The 26,978-nt window shown below is 37.8% G+C and overlaps 2 protein-coding genes across 4 annotated transcripts; one reads left to right on the top strand and one right to left on the bottom strand.

Annotated features, from left to right (window-relative positions):
* Positions 1-292: 292 nt before the first annotated feature.
* Positions 293-15,095, bottom strand: eef1da (eukaryotic translation elongation factor 1 delta a (guanine nucleotide exchange protein)). Of its 3 annotated transcripts, XM_056743536.1 has the most exons (9): positions 14,940-15,095; positions 7,713-7,833; positions 7,108-7,179; positions 5,369-5,434; positions 4,739-4,826; positions 3,815-3,915; positions 3,453-3,650; positions 3,172-3,366; positions 293-427 (listed from the first exon to the last, which is right to left on the bottom strand). In XM_056743536.1, exons 1-9 carry the CDS (start codon positions 15,032-15,034, stop codon positions 389-391), a joined length of 975 nt encoding a protein of 324 aa, XP_056599514.1. In that variant the 5' UTR covers positions 15,035-15,095; the 3' UTR covers positions 293-388. The 3 variants fall into 3 exon arrangements, with proteins under 3 accessions (XP_056599514.1, XP_056599515.1, XP_056599516.1); XM_056743537.1 differs by lacking the exon at positions 5,369-5,434; XM_056743538.1 differs by lacking the exons at positions 5,369-5,434; positions 7,108-7,179.
* Positions 15,096-16,739: 1,644 nt separating this feature from the next.
* Positions 16,740-26,875, top strand: ghrhra (growth hormone releasing hormone receptor a). Its single transcript, XM_056743534.1, has 13 exons — positions 16,740-16,868; positions 17,269-17,374; positions 20,457-20,564; positions 22,675-22,775; positions 23,227-23,321; positions 23,464-23,596; positions 23,891-24,044; positions 24,184-24,244; positions 24,395-24,464; positions 24,556-24,647; positions 25,456-25,585; positions 25,664-25,705; positions 26,574-26,875. Exons 1-13 carry the CDS (start codon positions 16,782-16,784, stop codon positions 26,718-26,720), a joined length of 1,326 nt encoding a protein of 441 aa, XP_056599512.1. The 5' UTR covers positions 16,740-16,781; the 3' UTR covers positions 26,721-26,875.
* Positions 26,876-26,978: the final 103 nt, after the last annotated feature.

Genomic DNA, 26,978 nt, shown 5'->3' with positions numbered 1-26,978 from the left:
CCCCGGATTCTGGGTTGAATTGGGTTCCACTTTCAAACTCTGTCAAATATTCAGCTTTGCAGCGTAGAAAGACATTACTATTGTAATTGTATTGTAATTGCTAATTTATTTATAATTTTAAAGAATAGCTTAGGAAAAAGTTTAGCTGCCCTAACATGTGTTTGGAGCGACATGAGAATGAGTACAATATGTTCAATGTTTGGGTGATAAAATTTTTAAATATCAAATATTTGATGGAGATCCATGCATGCCATGAGATAAAAAACCTTGAAATAAAGACAGACAACTATCATGATGTTTTGTTCATGTGGCTGAACAGTTTATTGGTAACCGTGCAATATAAAAGCAGATGTAACCCAGTGTGAGGTGGATTTTGGATGTAACGGGCTCAGATCTTGTTGAAAGCAGCGATGTCAACACTCTGGATCTAAAACATGATGAGAAATAAATTTATTTTAGAAAGAAGCAAAGAGAAAAATCTAATGTAAAGCACAGCAACATCCGTCAAGAAACCATGTAACAATAAACCCAAAAATTAAATTCATCAAATTAAGAAATAATAAATGAAATTCATTTTTTGGTACATTTAATTTTGCATTCATATTATCCATCCATCCATCCATCCATTTTCTTCCGCTTATCCGGGGCCGGGTCGCGGGGGCAGCAGTCTAAGCAGGGATGCCCAGACTTCCCTCTCCCTAGAGAGCTCTTCCGGGGGGACACCGAGGCGTTCCCAGGCCAGCCGGGAGACATAGTCCCTCCAGCGTGTTCTAGGTCTTCCCCGGGGTCTTCTCCCGGTGGGACATGCCCGGAACACCTTCCCGGAAGGCGTCCAGGGGGCATCCGGAAAAGATGCCCGAGCCACCTCAGCTGACCCCTCTCGATGTGGAGGAGCAGCGGATCTACTCTGAGCTCCTCCCGAGTGACCGAGCTTCTCACCCTATCTCTTAGGGATCGCCCGGCCACCCTGCGGAGAAAGCTCATTTCGGCCACCTGTATCCGGGATCTTGTCCTTTCGGTCATGACCCACAGCTCATGACCATAGGTGAGAGTGGGAACGTAGATTGACCGGTAAATCGAGAGGTACGCAATGCGGCTCAGCTCCTTCTTCACCACGACAGACCGGTACAGCGACCGCATTACTGCAGAAGCTGCACCGATCCGTCTGTCAATCTACCGTTCCATCCTTCCCTCACTCGTGAACAAGTCCCCCAGATACTTGAACTCCTCCACTTGAGGCAGGAACTCTCCACCTACCTGAAGTGAACAAGCCACCCTTTTCCGACTGAGAACCATGGCCTCAGATTTGGGGGTGCTGATTCTCATCCAAGCCGCTTCAAACTCGGCTGCAAACCGTCCCAGTGCATGCTGGAGGTCCTGGTCTGATGGGGCCAGCACGATGACATCATCCGCAAAGAGCAGAGATGAAATTGTGTGGTTCCCAAACCCGACGCCCTCCGGCCCCTGGCTGCGCCTAGAAATTCTGTCCATAAAAATTATTCCAGAGTCCAACATGCACCGGGAACAAGTTTGACTTGCTGCCGGCAATGCGAACCAAGCTCCTGCTCCGGTCGTACAGGGAGCCCTCAGCAAAGGGTCCCGAATCCCATACTCCCGGAGCACCCTCGACAAGATGCCGCGAGGGACACAGTCGAATGCCTTCTCCAAATCCACAAAACACATGTGGATTGGTTGGGCAAACTCCCATGAACCCTACAGCACCCTGGAGAGAGTATAGAGCTGGTCCAGTGTTCCACGACCGGGACGAAACCACACTGTTCCTCCTGAATCCGAGGTTCTACCATCGGCCGGATTCTCCTCTCCAGTACCCTGGCATAGACTTTCCCGGGGAGGCTGAGAAGTGTGATCCCCGATAGTTGGAGCACACCCTCCGGTCCCCCTTCTTAAAAAGAGGGACCACCACCCCGGTCTTCCAGTCCAAGGGCACTGTCCCCGACCGCCACGTGATGCTGCAGAGGCGTGTCAGCCAAGACAGCTCCACAACATCCAGAGACTTGAGGTACTCAGGGCGGATCTCATCCACCGAGGAGTTTCTTGACTACCTCGGTGACTTCAGCCCGGGTGATAGGCGAGTCCGCCTCCGAGCCCTCGGCCTCTGCTTCCTCAATGGAAGACGTGACGGAAGAATTGAGGAGATCCTCGAAGTATTCCTTCCACCGCCCGATGATATCCCCGGTCGAGGTCAACAGCTGCCCCCCTCCATTGTAAACAGCGTTGGCAGGGCACTGCTTCCCCCTCCTGAGGCGCCGGACGGTTTGCCAGAATATCTTCGAGGCCGACCGATAGACTTTCTCCATGGCCTCACCGAACTCCTCCGAGGTCCGAGTTTTTGTCTCCCCAACCACCTGGGCTGCAGTCCGCTTGGCCTGTCGGTACCTGTCAGCTGCCTCGGGAGTCCCACAAGCCAGCCAGGCCCGATAGGACTCCTTCTTCAGCTTGACGGCATCCCTTACTTCTGGTGTCCACCACCGGGTTCGGGGATAAGCAACAATAAGCAACCCCTGGCCTGGCTCCAGGGTGGGGCCCCGGCTGCGCCATCCCGGGCAACGTCACGGTCCTCGAATTTGTCGCCATCATAAGGGTTTTTTGAACCGCTCTTAGTCTGACCCATAGCCTAGGACCTGTTTGCCTTGGGAGACCCTACCAGGGACATATAGCCCCAGACAACATAGCTCCTAGGGTCTTTCGGGTACTCAAACCCCTCCACCACGGTAAGGTGGCAGTTCAAGGAGAGGCATTCATGAATTTGCATTATATACTAAAATACTGTGCATAAAGCATGTTTTAAAATGATAATTTTTGGTACATTTGATTTTGCATTATTTAATAAAAAATAATTTTTTGGGGGGTTTAATTTTTATTTATATTTCTTATTAATTTATAAATAAAAAAATTATATATAAAAGTAAATATATTATATTATTAAATATTGAACAGAAAATATGTTTTAAAATTTTGTATTCATTCAATATAAATGAAAAATATATCAATACAAAAAAATATATTATGAATTATTTTGCATAAAGGCTGTTTTAAAGTTAAAAGTTTCGGTACATTTCATTTTGCATTAATTTAAGAAAAAAAAAAATATATATATAATAAAATTATTATATTTTTTGTAAAAATATTCCAAATACATTCTCTACTTACATAATCCTCAAACTTTGTAATCTCCTCTTCCAGAATGTCCGTTCCAACTTTATCATCTTCAACCACACAGCCAATCTGGAGCTTTTTGATGCCGTAGCCGACGGGAACCAGTTTAGAAGCTCCCCACAGGAGGCCGTCCATCTGTATGGAGCGTACACACTCCTCCAGCTTGCTCATTTCGGTCTCATCATCCCACTAATTCATAAAAGATGATGTATTAACAGATCAGAAAAGAATTAAACATTACACACTCAAGATTCAGTTTGTTTAAGGATTCATACAGGTTTGACGTCCAATAGAATGGAGGATTTGGCGATGAGGGCGGGTTTCTTGGACTTCCTCGCTGCATACTCCGTAACTCTCTCGGCTTTGATGCGCTCTGCCTCCTCATCTTCCTCATCGCTGCCAAAAAGGTCAATGTCATCATCGTCATCAGCACCGTTTTGTTCTGCAACCTTGGGCTTCTGGATGGGAGCAGCCTTTAAATAAAACAGTCAAAAGCTTAATATAATTATATAAAAGTAAAAAATAAAATAAAAAAATTATACATATACATATATATATTTATATGTATAATTTATAAAAGAAAACACAATAACAGCCTCGATGTCTTCCAGCAGGTTAAAGATGAGATGTACTGTACCTTGGCGATGGGAGCTGTTTTTTTAGCAGGCCCTTGGCTTTTCTCCAGCACGGCCATTCTGGATTCTAGCTTGGACAGCATGGCTCTGAGATCATCCACCACTAAAAAATACAAACACTGCATTACTTTTTACAATGATACGCACAACTGGACATTTAGGCATCCATCTTCACGTAGAATTTTCTAAGGAACATGTAAATATTTTGGCTAATTTTCAAGTTATTTTACCTACTGTATATAGCATCTGATTTACACGGATAGAAATGAAAAGTGATCTGTAATACCTAACACAAACCTTCAATCTCAGTTCATGCCCTCTTTCTCAATTTCATTTCACTTTACAAGTAGTTTAATGGCACGATTGGGCACTTCCAATATTGCCAAAGCATTATACATAAAACAAGAGCCATACAAGAACACAATAACATCAAACAATAAGCTTGAATAAAAATAAGGTACTACGTCAGTGTTTTCAAACTTTATGATGACAAGGACCACCACCTTTTTTGTGAGGACCGCCCGTTGTAAAATACACATCCATCTATTTGTTTATATGTATTAGGTGGGCTGCGTCCACAGCTGGTGTTCTTTTATTTTTTTTCACGCTCAACATATAATAGTAACCAATGATCACAAGTTATGCTTGAAAAACGACAATCAAGTGCCTGCAGCCAGCGTTTTGGACTAGCGCCTGTCGTTTTCAGTCGCATAAAAGCACCTTGGTGGATCTGGAGCCTTAAGTTTTTTTTTTATTGAATGTATTTGTATTGTAGCAACTTTCACAATAAATCTTGTTTCATCACCGCTTTAAAAAAATACTGCCTTACAAAGCCGAGTGAGTCAAATAGATCTTAATATAAAAATTACAATTGAAATACAAACAACTGAAATACATAAAAATATTTATTTCAAACAGAGACATACCTTTGTGCAAATTCTTGTTGTCCAGTTCCAGGCTCTTCATGCGAGAGATGACTTCACTCTGATCTTCAGATTTACTGGCATTTTGACTCTGCAATTCAGATTAAGAAAACTGGATTAGTTATGTATGAAAAGCAAAAACATCTCATAAAAGTCGACTGCCAACACACGCATGCGGCGCCAAACAAAAGGTTAAACAACCTAAAATAAACCCACGGGAAAGCATTTGAATATTTCAGAATATGTTATGATATGAATGAAACGGTCACGTTTTCTCAAAGCTGCCACACATTCAAAAACAGATTTGAGATTTCAGAAAGTTAACACAACACACTGATCAAACAACGAAAAAAACAGAAAACCGCTGAAATTGGGACTTGTTTAGTATGTCAACTAAGAAACACATATTCATACTTGTAAAAAGAATGACGATGATCAAAGTAAACATGTATGTGAAGTCATGGATTACAGTATATTATAATAATGTTCACATGTAAACGTAAAAATAAAAAAAATACCAAACACACACGCAGAGAAACCCGACTGAACTCAATGTCAAGCAGTGAAAAGTCTTTGCTCCTCAGTCACATGCTCTTCACACAGGTTTGGAGTTTCCCGCCCCGCATCACTTACAGTCTTCCTCTCTCTGGGTTTCTGAGAGCGAGCGTGTCCTTTACAAGCCTGCAGTGCAGTCTTGACCTGAGAGATTCACATTTCAGCAACACAATAAGAAAACGCAACTGTGATATAACAGAAACTCAAGCCCAAAGAAAGATTCTCTGATGCATTTATTCTTGTTCTTTGCATTCAACTTAAAGTAGGGATCTCCCTGAAAGATAAATCTTGTCATCGTTGTTATGGAGTGATCTCACATCCAAGGTAAAAACACACTGATACGAAGTATATCTGTGCAAATACAGTGCCCCAAAAAATAAGCAGGCCAAAAAAAAGGTTAACATCCCAGATAAATTGTTTTATACTTTTTGTACAATAACCTGTAATAAATTACTAGATACCACAGTGTTTACCATAGTAAATCTACAGCGTCTCTAAAACGAACAGGTACAACTACAGAATACTGTTTAGTAATTATTGTCATATACTTCAGCATACTACAATAGATTTACCAACAGTATTTTTCATGTGGGTTGTGTTTACATCAGCCATGTGGTTTTGTGCTAGAAACCTGCAAAAGCAACAAGAGCGTCAACCACAAACACGCAAATCGAATCCTTATGCAACTGCTTAACACACACACAGATGTTCGCAGACGCAAGCAGACACAGAAGTGAGTTCATTGTTAAAAATGAGAACAAGTTAAACCCGCCAGCATTACAGGACAATCAGGTAAGCGCTTTTGGGATCATGTATTACATAAAATATTCTTAAATTATTTCTGGTTCCAAGACAATAAATACGTACATTCATGCAAATGTTTATTGAAATAGGAAGAATTAAATAAACTGATTCCTGCTGCGTCTCTCTATCATTTCTGAAGTTCCCTACTGTTTCATGATGGACAAATGTTTTGTGTGCTAGTGCTTTTAAAAACCCAATTTTGTTCAAAATATATATTATTGTAACCGTTTCGAAATCGTTTCCCCTTTCCAGATTTGATGATCAATGTTTGGGCCAAATGAGAAACAAATTTTATAGGATCATTAAAAAAAAAAAAATCTTGGACATAAAGGTCTGTTCAAAAACTCCCTCGGTCTAAAAATGGTTTGCATATTTTATGATCACAGATCATTTACATGTTTTGATGCAAAGTCAGACCCATTCCGACAGAGATTCACTTGCTCTATAATGCAAAATACAGACCATCGAGCATCATTCGTCACAGATCAGCACCATCTCAAAATTTTTGTTTTTTTATCATCTGATTTTATGTACATCATATTGATCCATATTGATCATCATATTGATCCATAGCTAAGAGTCACATTATGACACACATATCTTATTTATATGCTTTGATGTAGAAGATTTTACACAAAAAGGACAAAACCAGCATTATAAAGTTCAAGGGTACTTCGTCCCTCATTTATGATTCAGACTTGTATTGAAACTTTTTTTTGTCATTCAAATCAATGCAATATATTTTTGACCAATAATTATTCTACATTTCATATTATTTATGCATTTGGCATTCACCTATATCCAAAGCAACTTACAGTGTCCCTTCAGTAAATGCAGTTTGAAAGCAGTTACTGAACATCAATAAATAAGATTCATCTCCATGCATATACATAAAAAATGATTTACTGGAAGTTTACGGAACAGATTCACTATGCCGAGCATGATACAAAAATAATACCTAGAGCTCAGACTGAGATAGGATTTCATCTGGTGGTTATGGAGGTAGTACTCACTCCGGATAGGGATTTCTGGATATTCTCTCGGGCTTTAGCAATGTCCTGCAGGATGGCACTAGCTTCCTTCTCCTGAAAGAATACAGCGGGGTAAAGAAATCCCGTGTCAAACAAACCAGCAAGAGGCAGAGAGTGAGAATGCAAGCAAGCACACAAACATACACAGATACACACAAGCACTGTCAGTGCAGAATATTTGCCATATGGGTGAGTGAGGTAAGGGAAAGCAGGTGTGTGGCAGACACTTGGAAAAACACACCGCAGATAGACGTACAGCAGCTGTGTAAACAGGTATTCACGGTAAACAACTCTTTAAACACCATTTCATTTAAATTTATGGATTTGGCAGACGCTTTTATCTCAGGCAACTTACAGTGCATTCCAAGAATACATTTTTATAAGCATGTGTGACTGTTTTCATTTGTGTGACTGAATCAAACCCATGATCTTACACAATGCTTTACCAATGACGTTACAGAAACACACAAAGATTTTGTCATCGTCATTCATTGAAAATATGACAGATCTCGATTTGTGAGAGAATAGTAATGAGCACATTTTAGACATTAGTGTGGTTTGACATCCAGATCACTAGGGGGCAGTACCTGTGGAGTCTGTTCTATGCCGTTGTCCCCCTCATAGAAACTCCGCTCGGCCTCATCATATCTGGACTTGTCAAACCAGATCTTCTCCTGGGCAAGTCCCTGAAGTGCGCTCATTGCAATGCTAAGAACAAGACACAAACGGGGAAAAGATCATTTTTTTAATGAATTTTAATTTGCATCTCATGGTCATTTATTGGTTACACCATTATTGATTTACTAGTTGTGCTCCGGAATTCCCAAGGAGGCATTTTTCCGAAAGCCAACGTTTTCCAAACATCTGAAACGCATGGTCAAACATCATATCAAATCGCCACAACTTAGATACTGTTCTGTATGAATGTGCAATGCAACAATTCTTGCTTTGATGATTCACATGAACTGTATAATAAAAACGCTTCCAAAAAATTGTTAAACGTGATGCAATTCAGAGCGTGTTGACACTAATTGCGAATTTAAATAAAATGACCCAAGGCCCATACAAACAAAGGACGTTAACTATATTACAAAGATAACGTTGAACATTTCACTAGTACGATAACGATATAACTAATTAAAATCCATTTGAATTCAAAGGGCTCAAGTAAATCAAAATGCAGTGTGCGGACTTTGAATAAACAATGTTATCATCTGTTGATGTGTGGAAAGTAATTTAGTTGTAATAGATGCCATAATTATCTTTAGTTGATATGAAGTATATCATTAAAAGTATGAGCATATAACCCCGGTTCTGTCAACCTTGCACTGGTTACCTATAAAGCATCGCATTAACTTTAAGATCATGCTTATTACCTATAAAGCCCTACATGGTCTAGCCCCGCTGTATTTGAATGAACTTCTATTGTATTACAGACCTCCACGTACATTACGCTCTCAGGCGTCCTGTCAGTTGGTAATACCTAGAATTTCAAAATCGAGTGCAGGTGGTAGATCCTTTTCTTATCTAGCGCCTAAACTTTGGAATATTCTTCCCTGCACGGTCCGGGAGGCAGACACACTCTGTCAGTTTAAATCTAGACTAAAGACTCATCTTTTTAATCTTGCATACATTATACCTCCATAATATTAATCCTCAAAGGATTTAGGCTGCATTATTTAGATCAACCGGAACCAGGAACACATCCAACAACAAATGATGTACTTGTTGCATCAAAGAGTGCAGAACAGTACTCTACTCTCAGCCAGTCTTGTCTTTTTTTGTTCCAAGGTTACCGCAGGATGCAGTTCATGCCCAGACCTGATGGCAGAGCTGAGAATGGGAAGCGGTGACCTGAAAAGAGCTAAGAGGATAGAGCTGGATAAAGGACGCGACAACTTTATTTTTCCTACAACATTTAAAATGCTATTAGATTGATAATGATAATCTTAAATCCTTAATTTTTATATTTTATTAAGGCTTGTTGTGCAAGCACTGTTGAGCTTGTGCAGAGGCAGCAGCTTTTGCCAGAGGGGAACTGGAATCCCCTGGTTGGGCCCGGGTTCCCCCGAGTTTTTTTTCTCGATGGGAGTTTTGTGTTCCTCACCACCGTTTGCATACTGTTTCTTAGAACTCCCGATCTGATCCGAGAGAAATCTTAGCCGCCCCGATCAAATCAAACATGTTTGATATTTAGGATTGTAGATCGGGCTGATGACGTTGGTGCTTTCGCTACAGCCAATGAGAGACACATCAACAAGTGACGGAGGTAAAGCTTCTGCAAGGGTACGTTGTACAGCGGAGATGGAGGATCGTCTTTATAATGTATCCTCAAAAACATACCACAACCACACAGATAAGAACAAGAGCTGCAGGGAGAACTCACGTCGGTTTTAAATGTACCGCGTTAATTAACTGCTAACAAGCAGCTTGTAGTTTCGGTCAACCGATTGATATTTATCTATATGCGCACATATAACATGCGTTCATGTGTTTGTTTTTATCTTATAATCACATTGGCATTCATCTTAGTTTGGCTGCGACAATTGTTTTCTTCCGTTATTTATTAACATTAAACTTAAGCGGCTCGCCTAAAGCACAGTCATAACTTCAGCCCTAGCAAAAAAGCATTATAGCATCACCTGATTAAAATACGTCTCAGCGGCTTTGGACTGACAGACAGAGAATCATTCAGAGCGCGTCAAAGACACAGAATTCCAGTATTGAATGTTACACACCTTGCTACAGTTTTGCTACAATAACGTATAAATCCCTTACTTTTGAATTGCTACCGAAACATCTGCTTTTCACCGCGGATAAGCCGTAGTACAGTTAAACGGGTACAGTTACACACTCAAGACCTTTTGCATAGCCGCTGCATTTCCTTCATCTATCGTGGAAATACACTACAAAATGTATTTTGATGTGCAATTATGAAATAAAAAAATCCAATCAATTAATTTTTATTTTTGCACTCGCTACATTTAGTCTTATTCATAAACACAACTTTACCCCCAACGTTTCTTCTCTAAACATTTCACATTCATAAATGCAAGTTTACAAAGGGCAAACCTATTTTTGTAGTGCTTGAAAAAGAGATTCAAATGTAGATGTAATGCAAGGTTTAAGATTTTACATAAGAGAATCTGATAAGATTCTCCTTATGTGTGAGCTGCAACCAGATTTAAAATCTGTCAGGATTTTAAAACTCCTGTAGTCTGAGCCAGGCTTAAGTTTGCTGATTCTGTCCAACTCGAATCACACAAATACTCTCTTCAAACTTTTTAATACAAATAAAAATAAATATATTACATATTCCCCAAACTTTAATGGCTCACAGTACATTTTCTGTAAAAAATATATGGACAAACAATATGTCCAATGATGGATGTAATGAATGCATTTCACACAACTGCGTTTTCTGTTTCAATTTGATAAAGCTTTCACACACTTGTTCGCATTCGTTTGTACTCCAACATAATTTTCGCTGCGTGTCCTTCTACTGCGATAGCATTCGGGAAAGCTGCATTACACTCTAGCTCTACGGCTCCGTAGCGGTCAAATTGTGATATTGCAGGCCCTTATATTATGTCACGTAATCAAACGACTACTCGACAACAAGAATATTTGTGCACAATTTTTTATTATTGACGTTGTCGACAATGTCGACTAATTGTTTCAGCCCTATAAGCAAAACTGTACAAATAAGAAATGGAAGTGGCCGTAGTTGCCTAGACCCTTAATTATCAAGTACTTCAAAATAAAGCTCTTCCATGCATTTAAGTATTTATTCATTTCTTATTTTGTATGTATGGTTTACTGTTAGGGCTGAAACGATTAGTCGACATTGTCGACAAATATTCTTGTTGTCGAGTAGTCGTTTGATTATGTGAATTAATTTAAGGGCCTGCAATATCACAATTTGACTGCTACGGCACTGTAGCACTAGAGTGTAACGCAGCCTTCCCGAATGCACGAGGTGCATATATTTGCCTGATATAAAGTAATGAATTCTGATTTATTCATTTTTTTTTTACAAAGCACATGTTGTAGCTTCAAGTTTTTGACACGCAGCCTTTGCATGCGTGCGCATGACGAAATGAGCGAGGAACGGGAGAAAAGCACCGAAATGGACGACTTGGTCGCAAAAAGAAGCGCATCGTCAATTATTTGGAAATATTTTGGATACAGAAAGGATGATGTTGACCAATAACAGGTACTTTGTCGGGAGTGCCGTGCACAACACGCGGAAACACAACTAATTTGTTTGATCATTTAAGTCGGCACCACAGAGCTCTGTATGACGAGTGCAAAGCCAGATCTGATTGCCGTCCAAAGCAAAAAACTATTTCGGATGCGTTTGCCAGTGTTACACCATATGCGAAGGGTTCCAAGCAGTTCTGTATTTCTACACATCGCAATATATATCGCAGAAGAAAAAAATAATCGCAATGTACGTTTTTTTCAATATCGTGCAGCCCTAGTACAAACTAATGCGAACAAGTAAAGTGTGGGAAAGCTTTACCAAATTGAAAACGACAAAATACGGTTGTGTAGGCCTAATGCAAGCAAGGCGGAACTTGCCATTCACTGCACCACAACCTGCATGCTGGAGTATTTAAAAGGAAACATCCCGGAGAATGAGCAGAAGAGAGGCGAGTGTTCTCAATCTTACTAACTAACTTAGCGGTAAATCTTTTTATGAGAGAATGCAATAATAACAGTAATGATAATAACAACAATAATCATATGATTACAGTTATGTTATTTTTTGTTTTGCAAAGTAAAAAGCTTTGATCGAATTTAAAAGTCAAGCCTTTTTTGATTATTATAACACTATTAGGTATTACATGAGCGGAAAATCCTTATAAGAGAGGGAAGTTAAGTGATAGGAGTCTTATATCTTGACTTTATTTTAAAATATTTTCTTTTTCATTTACTCTTTCACCGACATGATTGATGATTTATCTCGTCGTTTAAAAATAAACGGTTCCCCGGTTTCCTTTGTTTGAAAGCAGAGACTGTGTTCTTTCATTGGACATATTGTTTGTCCATATATTCTTTACAGAAAAGGTAGTGTGAGCAATCAAAGTTTGGTTAAAATGTAGAAAATCGCTGGCGTAGGCTGGCAACTTTTGTTTTAAAAGGCTGACGGGGATAGAGTTAAACTGAACTGTTTTCATTTATATGCTGCTTAATGCTTCTGTCAAGAGATTTGTTTAAATTTAAAACAAATTTGCCTTTAATGTACCGGATTTATTTATTTTTATTTGTATTTAAAAGTTTCTAGAGAGAGAGTATTTGTGGGATTCGAGTTGGACAGAATCAGCAAACTTAAAGAGAGTAAACAGTTGGTTCAAGTTCATTAAAGCTAATTTCAAAAGCTGATTTGATTTTATTCATTACGTAAATTATCTATAACTCAATATTTTAACTAGTTGCAAAAGGTGAATAATCATTAAAAACGTACTGATTAGTAATTGAAATAATAGTCGATTAGTCAATTGATCTATCAAAATAATCGTTTGTTGCAGCCCTATTTACTGTATGCTTCATTTATTAATTTAGCGAAACATATTTTTTAAATTTGATAAATGAAGTGGAGCGTCACCTGTAATATCAGCCGTTAAGTGTCCATGGATTCACACTTCGAATTTTCACCGGAAACAGTCGACCCTTTGGGTTCTTTGAGATTACTAATTTCAGCATACTATGATGTATAGTATGTAGATAGTATGCAAGACGCAGCAAATGTTTTAATGCTTCGAAATTATTAATAGCATTAATGTTACAAAATACTTTTAATGTTAGTAAATCCAGATTTAACATCCACATATGCATTGAGATTATCCAATTTCCGAACTGTCTTGAACGCAGTATTAAATATGTATAAATGATGACATAACAAATATGCCAATTAGCGAGTGACGTCAAGTGCAACAGTTTCACAAAATCCTAGCAAAAAAATGATTTTACCCCTTTAAAACCCAAAACAATAAAGCCACCAATAACATCAGTTTGAGCAAAACACATACACACAAATATATATATATTTACAGGCATAGAGTACAAATTTTGTCATATACATAATTGTGCAAACTGTTACAAATTGTAAAATGAATATTATTGGTTATTTTCAAAATTACATCTGTGAATCATAAGGTTATGTGCTTTTGTAAAATCATAACTCAACTTTTCATGAATTGGCATGAGACTGAAGTGACAGAGATAGCACAAATCAACCACACAGACATGAGATTTAAAGGTCCAGTGTGTCACATTCGGGAAAAAAGTGAAACTAATATGAAATCTTAAAGGGATCCTATTGCGCGAATACATGTTTTTCTGTGTAGTTGGTGTATTATAAGTTGCCCATGCATGTATTAGACACATAAAATTGCAAAATTTAAGTGTGAGAACAAAAGATTCTATCTAAAAGCGAATGCTCACCCAGACCTGCCTGAAACACCTTGTGTTACCACATCCCCCACACATCTAGTCAGTGTGTGGTATGATTGGACGAAGACCTCCCAAAGGAACACACAAGTAAGGTGGGTGTACCTGTCAGTACAATTGCTTTGGAACCCGATGTTCCAAATATGGTAAGAGGAATTACATTTCCGTCACATGCTTGCAGCATTCGACCAATCAGTACGCACCGGTTAACTGGCCAATCATAGCACACCTCGCTTTTCAGAGCCATGAGTTTCAGAGAGGTGGAGCAAAGAGGAGATACAAACATGCAATGTGGAAAATACTTAGTTTTTGAATCTTAAATCATGTACACATTGCATTACATCTAAAACTAATGTTTAACATTTGTTTTAGCCTTGTCATTCGAGCCCTTCAATCCGCTCTCGGACTCCGCAGTAAGCGGTTGGTTGCAATTCTGGAGTGAGCGGTTGGTTGCAATTCGTAACTTCACCACTAGATGCCACTACAACCCCTTTAAAATAACCTAGAATATTCATTTATATTGTTGTAAACAGAAAGTAATCACAATGACCATACAAATCGCTTGCATGGGTTACACAAATACAGAGGCGTAATACAAAAACATACCATATGGGGCATTTTGACACTCACCAGTATTTTGAGAATATAAAGATGACAGCGGATTTTCACTTTTCCTTGAACAATGGGTGTTTAACAATTAAGATATGCTAGACCTACCCACATTTACAAAAATGATTAGGGTGTATCAGACGGTATTACCATGGTACGGTTTAATTTCCACATTACCATTTTTTCATGATAACAAGTTTAATGTAATGGTAAAAGAGATTATGTTAGTTACACTACATATTAACTGTTGTCACCAAATGACACAAAGCTAATTTTTGAATGTATATAGCCTCAAAAACAATACAGTTCCCATTATTGCCATTAAATCCATTATCATTTCTCTGGTGGATTTTTAACAAGAGCATCCAGAGACAAGCAGTTCAGGATGATGTGACACTTTCTCAGATCTGTTTATGAACTGTAAACCTAATACCGCACGTGCTGTCAGTCTCAACTATCGTTGTACGTTTTATAAAGTTCAACTGTAATGCGTTATCTTAGACCATCCAAAGTGAGCATGTCTCCATTTAAACTAAGAAGACTAAAAATATAAATCGTAATGCGGGTGCATTGAGAAAGTGTGATCAAGCTCACATCGAAACTTCTTGAAATGCTGCACCGGATTAAACTCTGGTGAGTTTTACACTCCGCCACGTGGCGCAACATGAACATCTGAACACCCGTGGTATCGCGATATAACCGCCGTGTATTTAACTCTGTCGTTGCGATAAATGCCAAGTTTTACTTACTTTTGAAAAGTTTGATAAGTGACAAGCGGTTTCGAATTCAACTTCTCCGCTGGATTCCTCGTTACAGAAAAGAGAACGTGAGAGCCGGGTAACATGAACTTATAGCCGACAGAGGGGTGTGTTACACGCAAACTTATCCACACGATGCTTTATAATACAGTTTGTATGGTCCCACAACTAAATTGTGTTTCTGTGTGGTTTGATAAAACGTTCGATCGTATATAACGTGTACGTGTATAAAACATTTCGTAAAGTACTGGGATTGTTTATATTGTTGTCCCTCGGAACATTTATGGTACATTCCAGTTGAGTTGCATTGAAACATTCCGTCCTGCTGGTGCACGGCGGCTTGAATTTACAGCTGTTGATCTAATGACAAATTTAAATATAGTAATGTTTAAATGTATATTAATATTTAAAATGTTAAGAAGTAACTCATTTGAATTTGTATATGAATGTCATGGTTAGAGAACGATGTATTGTTACTATTAAAGAACCTTCACAGTGAATCAGAGGATGTTACTATGAATGTGACTTTGCGCCAATTTTTTGACGTGTCGATATGTTTAATTCAGGGATCCTGAATTACGATTATACCAGGAGTGGGGTTCGAAACCACGCGAACACTCGAGATTTTATCAACGCCATAACCACTTGGCCATCCTGGTGACATTCATGTGCAGATTATACAAAATGTTTAGGGGTGAATTGTCAGTAGGCTATATTAAGACATAATTTTCAAAGGATTGGAGATTTCTGTTACTGGCGACTTAATCAACAACTTATTCACTTCAATTTATGGCAGTGAAACATTTTACAAACTGTAAAGCTTTCAGGTGGCGCAGTGGTCAGAGGAGCATGGCGCAAGCAACGGCCCTGTCGTGGGTTCGATCACAGGGGTTTGTACATAGTCAGAAACAAATGCCTAGTATAATGGAATGTAAGTCGCTTTGGATAAAACCGTCTGACAAATGCGTAAATGTAATTGTAGTTCTGTTGTCTGAAAGCTAGTTAACATTTAACATGAAATCATTATGCACGTTTTGTATGGAATAAAGTAAAATTATATTTTCTTCAAACTTCTTGGTTAATTTACTTTTTACGACCGCTTTTAATTTGCAGGTAAACATTTGAAATGAAAATACAGGCAAAAAAAACTAACGGTAGACGACGGTTTAGCGTGTTGATAAAATGTGTATATGCTCTCCTAGTTGTGAGTCGCTTTGCATAAAAGGGTCTGCCAAATGAATAAATGTTAAATGCTGTCTACAAAACAAATTCCCAAAATACCTTTTATATCATTTAGGACATCTATTCTTGCTTTGCACCAGGGGCGTCACTGGGCCCTTTTTAGGGGACTTTTAGCCCCCCTAAACTTCAGCCCAGCCCCCCTAAAAATTATTAGATTAATTAATTTGTGATCGCTTCAGTCCCCTTTTAAAACTAATTTGAAACGGCGGCGCGATGCGTCAAATTTCGGCTCCTCCCCTGATCTATGTCTGCATGGATTCAGCGCGTTTTTATCATCTGAACCACTTTTTATTTCCTTAACAAAATGTGAACAAGATCCGATCCCAAAAATTTCGAATAAAATCCACAAATCTCTAAAAATATCGGGTATATTTCAGAAAAAGGAATAGCTTATATTCAGCTCTGACTGAGTTGCATATTTTAAGGAGCATCTACAAAGTAAGTCCGACCGTGCGTACTGCGCGCTCCGCGTCCTTTGCGTGCCCTGAAGACGCGCAAATGCGCATCAACCTATAGAGTGAGTCTGAGCCTGACTTCAGTCTGTCGAGTCTCAATAAGGATCGTTTCACTCTGGAGTTACTGGGGAATTGTATGCTTCTTTTTGGACTGATAGTTGCTCCTTCTGGGTTTAATATGATTGATGTGGATCTTTGTTTATTTGCGACTTTTTGGAGTGCGGTGAGTCTTACATTCTCTACCATATTAATTGCGTATCGAATTTATTCGATATATACAATTTTGCACATTGATCGTTAGGCCTATATAAAATTCAACATTAGTATTTTATTATAATAAACTGAGTCGATATCGTCTTGATCAGTTTTATTATAAGGTTTATTCGAACACCGTTCCAGACGAAATTGAATGCGCATTTGTCCCAAACAGTTATGTAGGCTAATGCTAGAAATGACTCTAGTACTAAAACATCTCTAAATTCTTTAAATTAAACCTAAGTCACCCAAATGATAGTTTGGTTAATATATCAATTATAAAGCACAAAAGTAAATTAAGTAATATCTGATCACATTATATTATTGATGCTTAAGTTAATGTGCACTTTAATGTATTGATGTTTAAGGTGTGGGCTATCCATCCAGAGTGTGATATTATCACTCAGCTGATACAGGAGGAAGAAATCTGCACTAAGACCAAGAACAGAGAGACCAACCAGACCCAACAAACAGGTGATGACAGCATGTTTACAGTTTTTAAATAACTAAGCACTTCTATGTATGCCGGACTGTCAGAACTCGGACTGTTTGCTTGGTGTGCAGAACCGAGAAACAAAGATGCAAATGATGAGTTTATTGGATAAATATCAAGGTGGGTTATGAAAAGATGCAGGTTCAAATCTCCATATCTTGCATAGCACTAAACTATATGTTACTTTGAATCAAACACTTGTAAGTTACCTTGTGAAACAATATGTCAAATTAATAAAAGGCTAAGAATACTGCTACTGTAAGTTTTAGAAATCTGGCTACGGCTCCTATGGCTGTGGCTGATCTGAATCTGACACCAGCAGCTGATGCTCGGCCTGACCTGATTCACTTCAGCTGATTATGCTGTGAATGAGTATACAAGTGATGCGTGAATCATGTAAGAAAAACTTAACCGTGTTACTTACATTGAATAAAACAGGAGAAAGGACGGAAGCTGAAACTGTGTTGTGCACCTGCAGCATGAAATCAGCTGTTTTCTGAAGGATTTGGACAGCTGGTGACCCAACACATCATACTCGTTCATCATGCAAACATGTGCTCTGACGTTTGTTTGTTAGAAAAAACATGAACTTCTCAGGTTCAATGAAGAAACATTCACAAAACAAAACAGGAATATTTACAATTTTGTAAGTGTGATTTACACCTTAACACATGAGAAACACAGAGCCAAAAAATATATTAGCAATATACATTTTTAGTATTACTTTGCTATCCAAAAAGTGCTTAGAATTTAGAATTTGAGTTACAAAAAACTATTATTAAATAACGGTCAGTTCTGGTGCTTGATTCTCATTGGTTGAGCAGAGTTCTAAACCATTATAAAATCCCCCGATTTGTAATGGCTGACCGCATTACATAGCCTAAATATCACTTTATTTACCTTATTTTATTTACCTTGCCACGCATATGGAATAACCGTTTTATAAAAGCAATAAGCCCCGTTAAGAAGTGGGTTACAGTGCATTTTATAACAGCTAAGGGGGTTTAGGCACTCCACTTAGCTGTAATAATGTGCACTGTAACCCACTGCTTCTTGGGGTTTATTGCTTTATTAGAAATCTTTACTTGCTTTCGTGGTTTTGTAGAATACCATAGATCCATGTCCCTATCTCTCTGTATTTCTTTATAGGGCTGAAATTAGTTTTTTTTACTGGGCTTCTGATTATTTTCCCCCTTGAAGATTTGTCATCATCCGCTTTGTGTTGATGTTGGTGGGTGTGTTTGTGTGTGTGGTTTACAACAAATGAAAATGGTATACAATTAGATTCCTTTATCGAACCCAACAGTCTTTCTGTTCATGGTAACAAATGTTCTCTTACAGACACAAATAGATAAAAATCAATTCACCATAATGTGAGAATGTACTCATAATTCCACAAAAAGGTGATAAATCAGATAAACAAGAGTAAGATATATCTGTCTACCAGTTAAACGTTCATTCATATAGACACAAACAAAGTCACAGCAGCACATGTCTTTGAGGTTTAGCATGTTAGCTTGTTTGCATCTTAACAATAAACAAACTTGTAAAAAAACATAACGTAAAGGTCTTTATACACCTCTGAACACAATTATGTACAGTATATTATATAATTAATTAATTATAATAATTAAGTCATTTGGCAGACGCTTTTATCCAAAGCGACTTATGGTGCACTTATTACAGGGACAATCCCCCTGGAGCAACATGGAGTAAAGTGTCTTGCTCAAGGACACACTGGTGGTGGCTGCTGGGATCGAACCAGCAACCTTTGATTTACCAGTTTTTCAGTGGTTTAACCCACTAGACCACCATCTCACATCACCATCTGCACATTATTTTGCAATTTCTGTCAATAAATCATTCAAAAAGGATCAGAGTGGATGTATTTGAGAGAGTTGGAATAGTTTATGTTTGTATTTAGGCTGTTGACGCTCACACAAACTTTTCGGGTTCTTTAGAAACGTGAAGCTTCAAATAATCCCCGAAGTGTCATGCAGCATCCTACACCACAGACGTGCCTAAAAATACAGGCCTCATTAAACTGAGAAAGTTATATGTCATCTGACAAATGTTTGAAAGACTTGCGTTTGCACAAACCGTAGTGTCAGTCTGAAATGCCAACCTAGATTTGGTATTTTCTCAAAGTATGATGATGCTCTCAATCCAAGCAGGTCTATATAAAAGTTAATGTTGCTATAAATAGTTAATGGCATCTATCGTGGTAGGCTATAGAGAATTGAATGTTTTAGCCTACTGAAATCTTTCCTACGGTTTGTTGTGTTTGATCATGACACATTTCTTACATTTCTAACAGACGGAAATGACATTACACAAATACATGCAAATATTCTATTGAACAGAAGTTTTTGAAGATTTGATCTCTTAAGCAGCAGTTCAGTTTCAGATTTTAGGAGTAATAAAAAAATCTGACAAAGGAGACATGATTCTAGATTTCAGAGATAAAATAATCTGGATTTGGGTAAATTTGATAAGAAATGTTTGAGTTCATATTGATATCTTCAATAATATTAATTTGACGAATCTGAGTTCAGATTGAAACATTGTTGAGATCTCTTCTGAAAGACTTATGGCTCTTTTGCAAGAGAATAAATTGAGACGCAGGAGACTTAAAAGTTCCCATTTGCTCTGGAAATAAATATTAAAAGTTAAAGTAAACCACAACAGATTTTTGGAAATAAAACATAATGTGAAGATACAGATTGTGATCTAGCTGTTCAGTGAGACGCTCTGATGGGGTCTGTTCTGTCTCTGCCAGATCACAACATAACATCATTAAAGTGCATGATTAGTGTCTTTGGAATCTTTAGTTTTGAAATGAGATTTTGGTGTTGTACTCGCTCTGAATGTGAAACCAGTACTGTGCTGTAAATGTAAATGATGGATCAATAGCTCACCTGAATCGGTTTGTGTCAATCACACACTGAAAATAAACTTTCAAAGATCGATCTGGAAAAGAAAGATTAATGGAACGGAAAAAATATGCACATACATTTCTCAGGGCTTTCAGGTTGATTTAGACCCTGTTATGATGGTTTGCAGGATGTGGAACGGATTGGGATAGGATACTGTGCTGGAATACGGCCAACACTGGACAAATCATCAATGTTTCCTGCTCAGAAGTCTTCCAACATTTCTCCAACAATCAAGGTCGAAACTTTCTTTCCTTTCTGTCTCTCAGTGTTAACAAGAGAAAATGTGCAGAGGTTTATATTTTCTCCATCACTTGCATTTGCATCAGACACTAAAACCTTCCCCCGGCGTAGCTTTAGGAGAAGCGCCTGTTATAAATGTAAAAGTGGGAACACTTTTATTATATTGTGTAAAACACAATATAATAATTTTGAAAACTGGAATATGTTTTCAAGTCAAATAGACTCATTATGGCTGGTGTAAATCTTTTGTCGTTTGCATTGGTGTAACACAGCTTCGGGTTTATTGTCAAGAGAGGAGCAGATGAGATTTTTCTCAAGGCTTGGGGTGCAAATCGGATATTGCATTATTTCAGTAGCAGCAACTTTGATTGAGTTACACAAATAGAACAGTTTGATTGCCAGAGAAATTGCACTTCAATATACACGCTATAATGCTGTGTTTATATTGCACATTTATAATGGTAATTTTAAAATATAAAATAATGAAAAGTACTAAAACAAAGATAAAAAGTAAATCAACAAATAAAAATCAACATATAACAGACTTACTTTCAAAAACATCAACAAATAAGAAAAATGTTATTAGGAAAAATAATATTTTTTTAAATAAATCAAATACGATCAATACATTTACATATATATTTTTAGTCTTATTAATAACATTTCTTGGGAAATTGCATGTTGTTGTTTATTTGGATTACATGTAGTTCATATGAGAATCATTAATGGAGATGCTGCTGAAGTGAATGTGTTCATAACCATATCGCAATAATTCACTTTGAGGTTTTATTTTGGTTTAAATACTCCTTTTGATAAGAAATGCCTATAGGGACCACAACAGTGTTTTCCTTTTTAATAAACAAATATAATTTCTTAAAGATGTTTAGACAAATACTGCATGTTTTTAGATGAAGACATCTTGAGATGTCAATGGCATAACAGCAATATGGATCTCTGTCTGATGAACACAGAGAAAGATATTTGGAAAAATGCTTGTAACCAAACAGTTCTTGGACCCCACTGGCTACCAAAGAAAAAGTTGCTTTGTACATTTCTTTGCTCTGTTAAACACAAAAGAAGATATTTTGAAAAAAAGTAGTTAACTCTGCACTTTTGACTTACATTGTAAACTCTTAAAAATAAAGGTGCTTAAAAGGTTTTCACAGCGATGCCACAGAAGAAACACTTTTGGTTCCATAAAGATCTGTTCAGCAAATGGTTTTTTAAAGAACTGTTTCTTTCTCATCTTTTTATAATCTGAATATTTCTGAATTCTGAAGAACCTTTTTTGGCCACAAAACCGTTTGTGAAGCAGAAATGTTGTTCTGATGTTAAAGGTTCTTCATTGAAGGATTCAGACAAGGTTCTTCTAATGGCACGGTGGTGAACGCACCTTCACTTTTAAGAGTGTAATTTTTGCTATATGGTAGACAATGGTGGCCAAGACCTGTTTGGTTACAATCATTCTTCCAAATATCTTTCTCTGTGTTCACCAGAACAAAGACAGTTATATAGATGGGGAACACAGATTTTGTTTTTTAAACTGTCACTCAAATGACATTTGTAACTTTCAGTCTGTGTTCAATTCATATATATATTTTAATCAATGTGTTTTCTAGGGTTGAACAAATGACCTGAACTTTACTTTACTTTAAATGTGAATGCAATGCTCTACCAATTGAGTTACAGGAACACATCAGTAAAACAAACACCAAATCATTGTTTTGTACATATTTATGTTTCACAAAATTGTAAAGAGGTGATCCACAATAGCAACAATTCAGTATAGCTAAAGAAACTGAGATTCACTCAAGTGCTAAAGTGTAACACCTGCACAGAAAACACTACCAACAGCAGCTATTTGTCCCAGTTCTAGTAATCATGTTTCCCCCGAGCATCCTTCTGGAGGTATTTTTGGAAATGTTCTGAGGCTGAAATATTGCTTACCGCTCTCCAAATGTAGCACTGATCGACACACACTGGAGACTTACTGTTTCTGGCACTCAAACGTACATAAATGTGGAGGAACGATGTTAAACAGAATAGTTCTTCTGCTTAAGTGCCAGTAGATTTATTGAAATTGAAGTCTGCTGTTTATCGTACAGGTTTTATATACAGGAACTGCACGTCTGATGGCTGGAGTGACCCGTATCCTTCATATGACGAGGCTTGTGCGTTTGAAGATGATTCAGAGTCTGGAAGTGTGGTAGATATAAATTACAGTCATGCACATTAAAATATGAAAACCAACCACTTTCTCAGATTAATGAATGACTTCCTGTTTCTGTAATGTGTGCATGGACTTTCCATGATCACCACATGGGAGGGCTGTTTTATTTCCGTGTTTCTTGTTTGATGCTTTTGGCTTTTATATTCAATTTTCAGAAATTGAGTACATATTTAAAAAGTGTAAAGTGTAACCATATTAAAATTGTGGAACAAAGCCTTGAAGACCATGTAACGTATGAAAGATTTAAAATGGAAATTGGTCAATAGCTTAAAAGCCTAAAAGTCTAAAAGTTTAAACCCTGTTTGGCAATATTTAATTAGCAGGTATTTGAACTCTATATTCATGCTGATGTAATATTAAATGAAAATTAAAAATAGAATTGATATGAAATGAAATAACCATATCCAGCGTTTTGTTTTTGTTTCAGACAACCTTCTCAACTTTGAAGAGGCTGTACACAGCAGGATATGCAACCTCACTTATATCACTCATAACAGCTGTTATCATCTTTACCTACTTCAGGTAAAGCTCAAATAAAGTTATATGTTAAAGAAAAGCACCAAAAGAACAAAGCAAAAATATCTACAAATATTCAGCGAGTTTGTATAAATGAACTGTATTCATGCATCAGTTATATTTCAATGATCACATCTGTCATTTACAGAAAGTTTCACTGTACCAGAAACTACATACACATCAACCTGTTTGTTTCCTTCATATTACGGGCCAGTGCAGTGTTTATCAAAGACGCTGTGCTGTTCTCAGACGAAACCCAGGATCACTGCCTAATGTCCACGGTGAGAATGAGAGAGAGAGAGAGAGGATTAGAGTAAGAACACAAGGCAGAACACAAATAAAGCTATTTTTTGAACAATGTTGGTAACCAAAAACAATCTGACCCCATTGAGTTCCATTGTATGAACACAAAACCATTGAGACATTTTTCTAAATATCTTCTTTTGTGTTCCACACACGGGTTTTAATGACATGAAAATGATTAAATGATGACAACATTTTTATTTTAGGGTGAACTATCCTTTAAAAGGAATTTTCCAGATAAAAAAAATATTTGTGTGTGTTGTTGTTGACAGGTGGCATGTAAAACCGCTGTAGCGTTCTTTCAGTTCTGCATTCTCACCAACTACTTCTGGTTGCTGATGGAGGGGATGTACCTGCAAACGCTCCTCGCCCTCACATTTGCATCACAGAGGAAGTACTTCTGGTGGTATATCCTCATAGGATGGGGTGGGTACAAAAACTTTTTTCCTATGACTATATGCCTTGGTTACTCGATTACTGCTCAGGAGGCTTTTGAGATGTTTGGTCTAGTTGGCTTTCATTTTATTAAGAAAATGAGAAGGTTTTTTTTGTCTCTTTTATTTAGGCGTGCCATCAGTTTTATTGGTTGTGTGGGCATTGACCAGACAGTTTTATGATAACAGAGGGTATGTATGATTTTCTATAGAGGTATACACATAGTCTGATTCTGAATGAATTCTTCATCGGTTAGTGCATCACATTAGATTGGTAAAATAGGTTGAAACGCTGTTTCAGGTAGATTTGTAATGTTCAGATGTTATTCATCACTTTTGCAGGTGCTGGGATGACACAGATAACATGAATATCTGGTGGATCATTAAAGGACCGATCACAGTATCGCTGTTTGTAGGTCATGATCGTATCGCATGAGTGATGTTGACTGATGAAAGATATTTCCTGAAATATGACCTGCTCTGCTGTGATTCGTTTCTGACAGGCCAATTTTATCATCTTCCTAAATGTGATTCGTATATTAGTTCAGAAATTGAAGAGTCCTGGAGTTGGAGGCAGTGACACGGGCCACTTTATGTAAGTTATCATCGTTAATCATATTTACACATTTCAAAATGTCCATGACTTTCTTGAAAACTATATTTTCTGGCCAAAGTCCATTTTAAAACGAAATAATACTTTCAGATCTGGGATTTCTCATCTCAGTTAGGATATGTTTCAGCTGCCAGGTTCATCTTTAATGCATGAATAATATTATAATAACCCCACCATCGACTAGCCTGACAGTTCCCGCAACGGCGAGTTTCTATTCTCAGCGTCCATTATCTTATGGCTTAATATCTCTTTGTAATGTTCTATCTAGACGTATAGAAATTGCATTTAGTCCATTATATCCAGAGGCTTGTTACTGTAGCTTCTGAAAGCACATTGTAGACAGAAGAGCTAAAGATTGATTCTTAATTTCATTTGGTGCTGTTTAACCTTCCATTGACACAAGGCTGGACATTCACAAACAAAAACTCACACACACGCTCAGACATTTCAGATGAAACATTCTGAACATGTCATAAACGTCCAGAGGAAATAGTGCTCGGATGTTGCTCGTTCTCAGGATATTTGATGGAGTTCTCAGTTTTGTTTCATTTCAGTATCAATTTAGTTTCTCCTGAAATTGCTTATTAAAAAAATATAGAGACAATTGAAACACATGAGGTGTACGGAAAAGTAAAATGATTGTAGATAGTCCATATTGTGATGATGTCTAGGAGATATTTTTTTTTTTAATAAATAAGAAGTGGATGTGCTGTGGATTATTTATGTGGAGGGCATCATTGAAATCGCTTGTTAGTTTTAATGAGAGACGTGTCTTCTTTGATGATGGCAGGCGTCTGGCCAAGTCCACCCTCTTCCTCATTCCTCTGTTTGGGATGCACTACACTGTGTTTGCCTTTTTGCCAGAAAACACTGGGGAAATAGTGCGCTTCTGCATCGAGCTCGGTCTCGGCTCATTTCAGGTACAGATCCACACGTCTGAGCAAATAAGATCTGCTGAAGTCTGATGTTGTTCCTGAAGTTGTTGTTGTTTTTTCCAGGGTTTTGTGGTGGCATTGCTTTACTGTTTTCTAAATGGAGAGGTAAGTTTCTTTTTTAGGTATCGTTACATTTTTGTTTTTCCTAAAGTCGCTGAAATGTATTACTTCAAGAAGTTTAATACTCTAAGAGAAAAATAAAAATATATAACAATGTCAGTCAAAACCTGCATTCGATTCTTCTGTGGACCACAAAAGAAGATATTTTGTGTCTCAATGGTTTTGTGTCCACACAATAGAAGTCCTTATAAGAACATTCTTAAAGGGGTCAAATGGAGTGAATACGTTTTCTTCTGTAAGTTGCATTTAGACACACTTAATGTAATGTATTACATAAGTAAAGTTGCAAAAGTTAAAGTTTGGGAACAAAAGATGCATTATCTAAAAGTGAATGCTCACCCAGACCTGCCTAAAACGCCTCGTGTAACCACACCCACACAAATCTATGTCAGTTCGTGGTATGATTTGACTATGACCGGCGAACTGTATACGCAAGTAAGGTGGACGTACCTGTCAGTGTAATTGCCTTGGAACCTGATGTTCCAAATATGATAAGAGGCATACAATCACTATACGCACTGGTTAACTTGCCAATCATAGCACATCTTGTTTTTCAGAGCGATTAGCTTTGTTAAAAATCATCATGTTTCAGAGAGGCAGAGCAAAGAGGAGATACATACAAGCATGGTATGTGAAAGATAAAGCGTTTTTGAACACATTGCAGTACATCTAAAACAAATGATTAATATTTGTTTTAGCCATGTCAAATGACCACTTTAAAACATCTTCTTTTGTGTTCTGCAGAAGAAAGAAAGTCATACAGGTTGGGTGAATAATAAAATAACTTTAGCTTTATTCATTTTCATTTTCATTATGTAAAAAGTCTCACCATGAGTTCTCCCTCTCTCTCCAGGTACAGGCAGAGCTGAAGCGGATACTATTGAAATGGCAGACTCATCTGAGTACCACTAAAAAGAGCCGGATCACTATTACTCAAATCTCGATGCATGAGGTCGGAGGCACACAGGCTCACATCAATGGCGACATCACATCTGTATGAATTCCAGGTGTAATGCGGTTGTTCAACACTTCAAGAGCTCTGGTGTCGGAAGAGCTTCCAGTAGATGTGGAAGCAGGGCTCTAGGCATAGGCAGGGGTGAGCTGAGCCCACCTTAAAGCCTGTCTTGCCCAACAAATGAGAATAAAAAATTACACCAATAATTTCAGTATTTTCCATTGGCTGAACGCAATGTCACTCTTCACTCTTTAGCTTGTAACAGAGAAGCATGCTAAAGCTGGAAGCAAAATACGGTGCAAA

This window comes from Triplophysa dalaica, chromosome 3 (genome assembly GCF_015846415.1).
Source record: "Triplophysa dalaica isolate WHDGS20190420 chromosome 3, ASM1584641v1, whole genome shotgun sequence".
In the NCBI taxonomy this organism is placed as follows: domain Eukaryota; kingdom Metazoa; phylum Chordata; class Actinopteri; order Cypriniformes; family Nemacheilidae; genus Triplophysa; species Triplophysa dalaica.
This window is presented reverse-complemented; position numbering and strand designations above follow the sequence as displayed.

Bases quoted from the DNA above. Each gene is read 5' to 3' on its own strand.
- ghrhra (XM_056743534.1), top strand. From the start codon at position 16,782: ATGCTTCTTTTTGGACTGATAGTTGCTCCTTCTGGGTTTAATATGATT. The intron at 16,869-17,268 runs GTGAGTCTTACA...TTGATGTTTAAG, and splicing joins TTGCGACTTTTTGGAGTGCG to GTGTGGGCTATCCATCCAGA. The intron at 23,597-23,890 runs GTGAGAATGAGA...TGTTGTTGACAG, and splicing joins ATCACTGCCTAATGTCCACG to GTGGCATGTAAAACCGCTGT.
- eef1da (XM_056743536.1), bottom strand. From the start codon at position 15,034: ATGTTACCCGGCTCTCACGTTCTCTTTTCTGTAACGAGGAATCCAGCG. The intron at 7,834-14,939 runs GTAAGTAAAACT...TCTTGTTCTTAG, and splicing joins ACTTATCAAACTTTTCAAAA to CATTGCAATGAGCGCACTTC. The intron at 428-3,171 runs GTAAGTAGAGAA...ATCATGTTTTAG, and splicing joins TTACAAAGTTTGAGGATTAT to ATCCAGAGTGTTGACATCGC.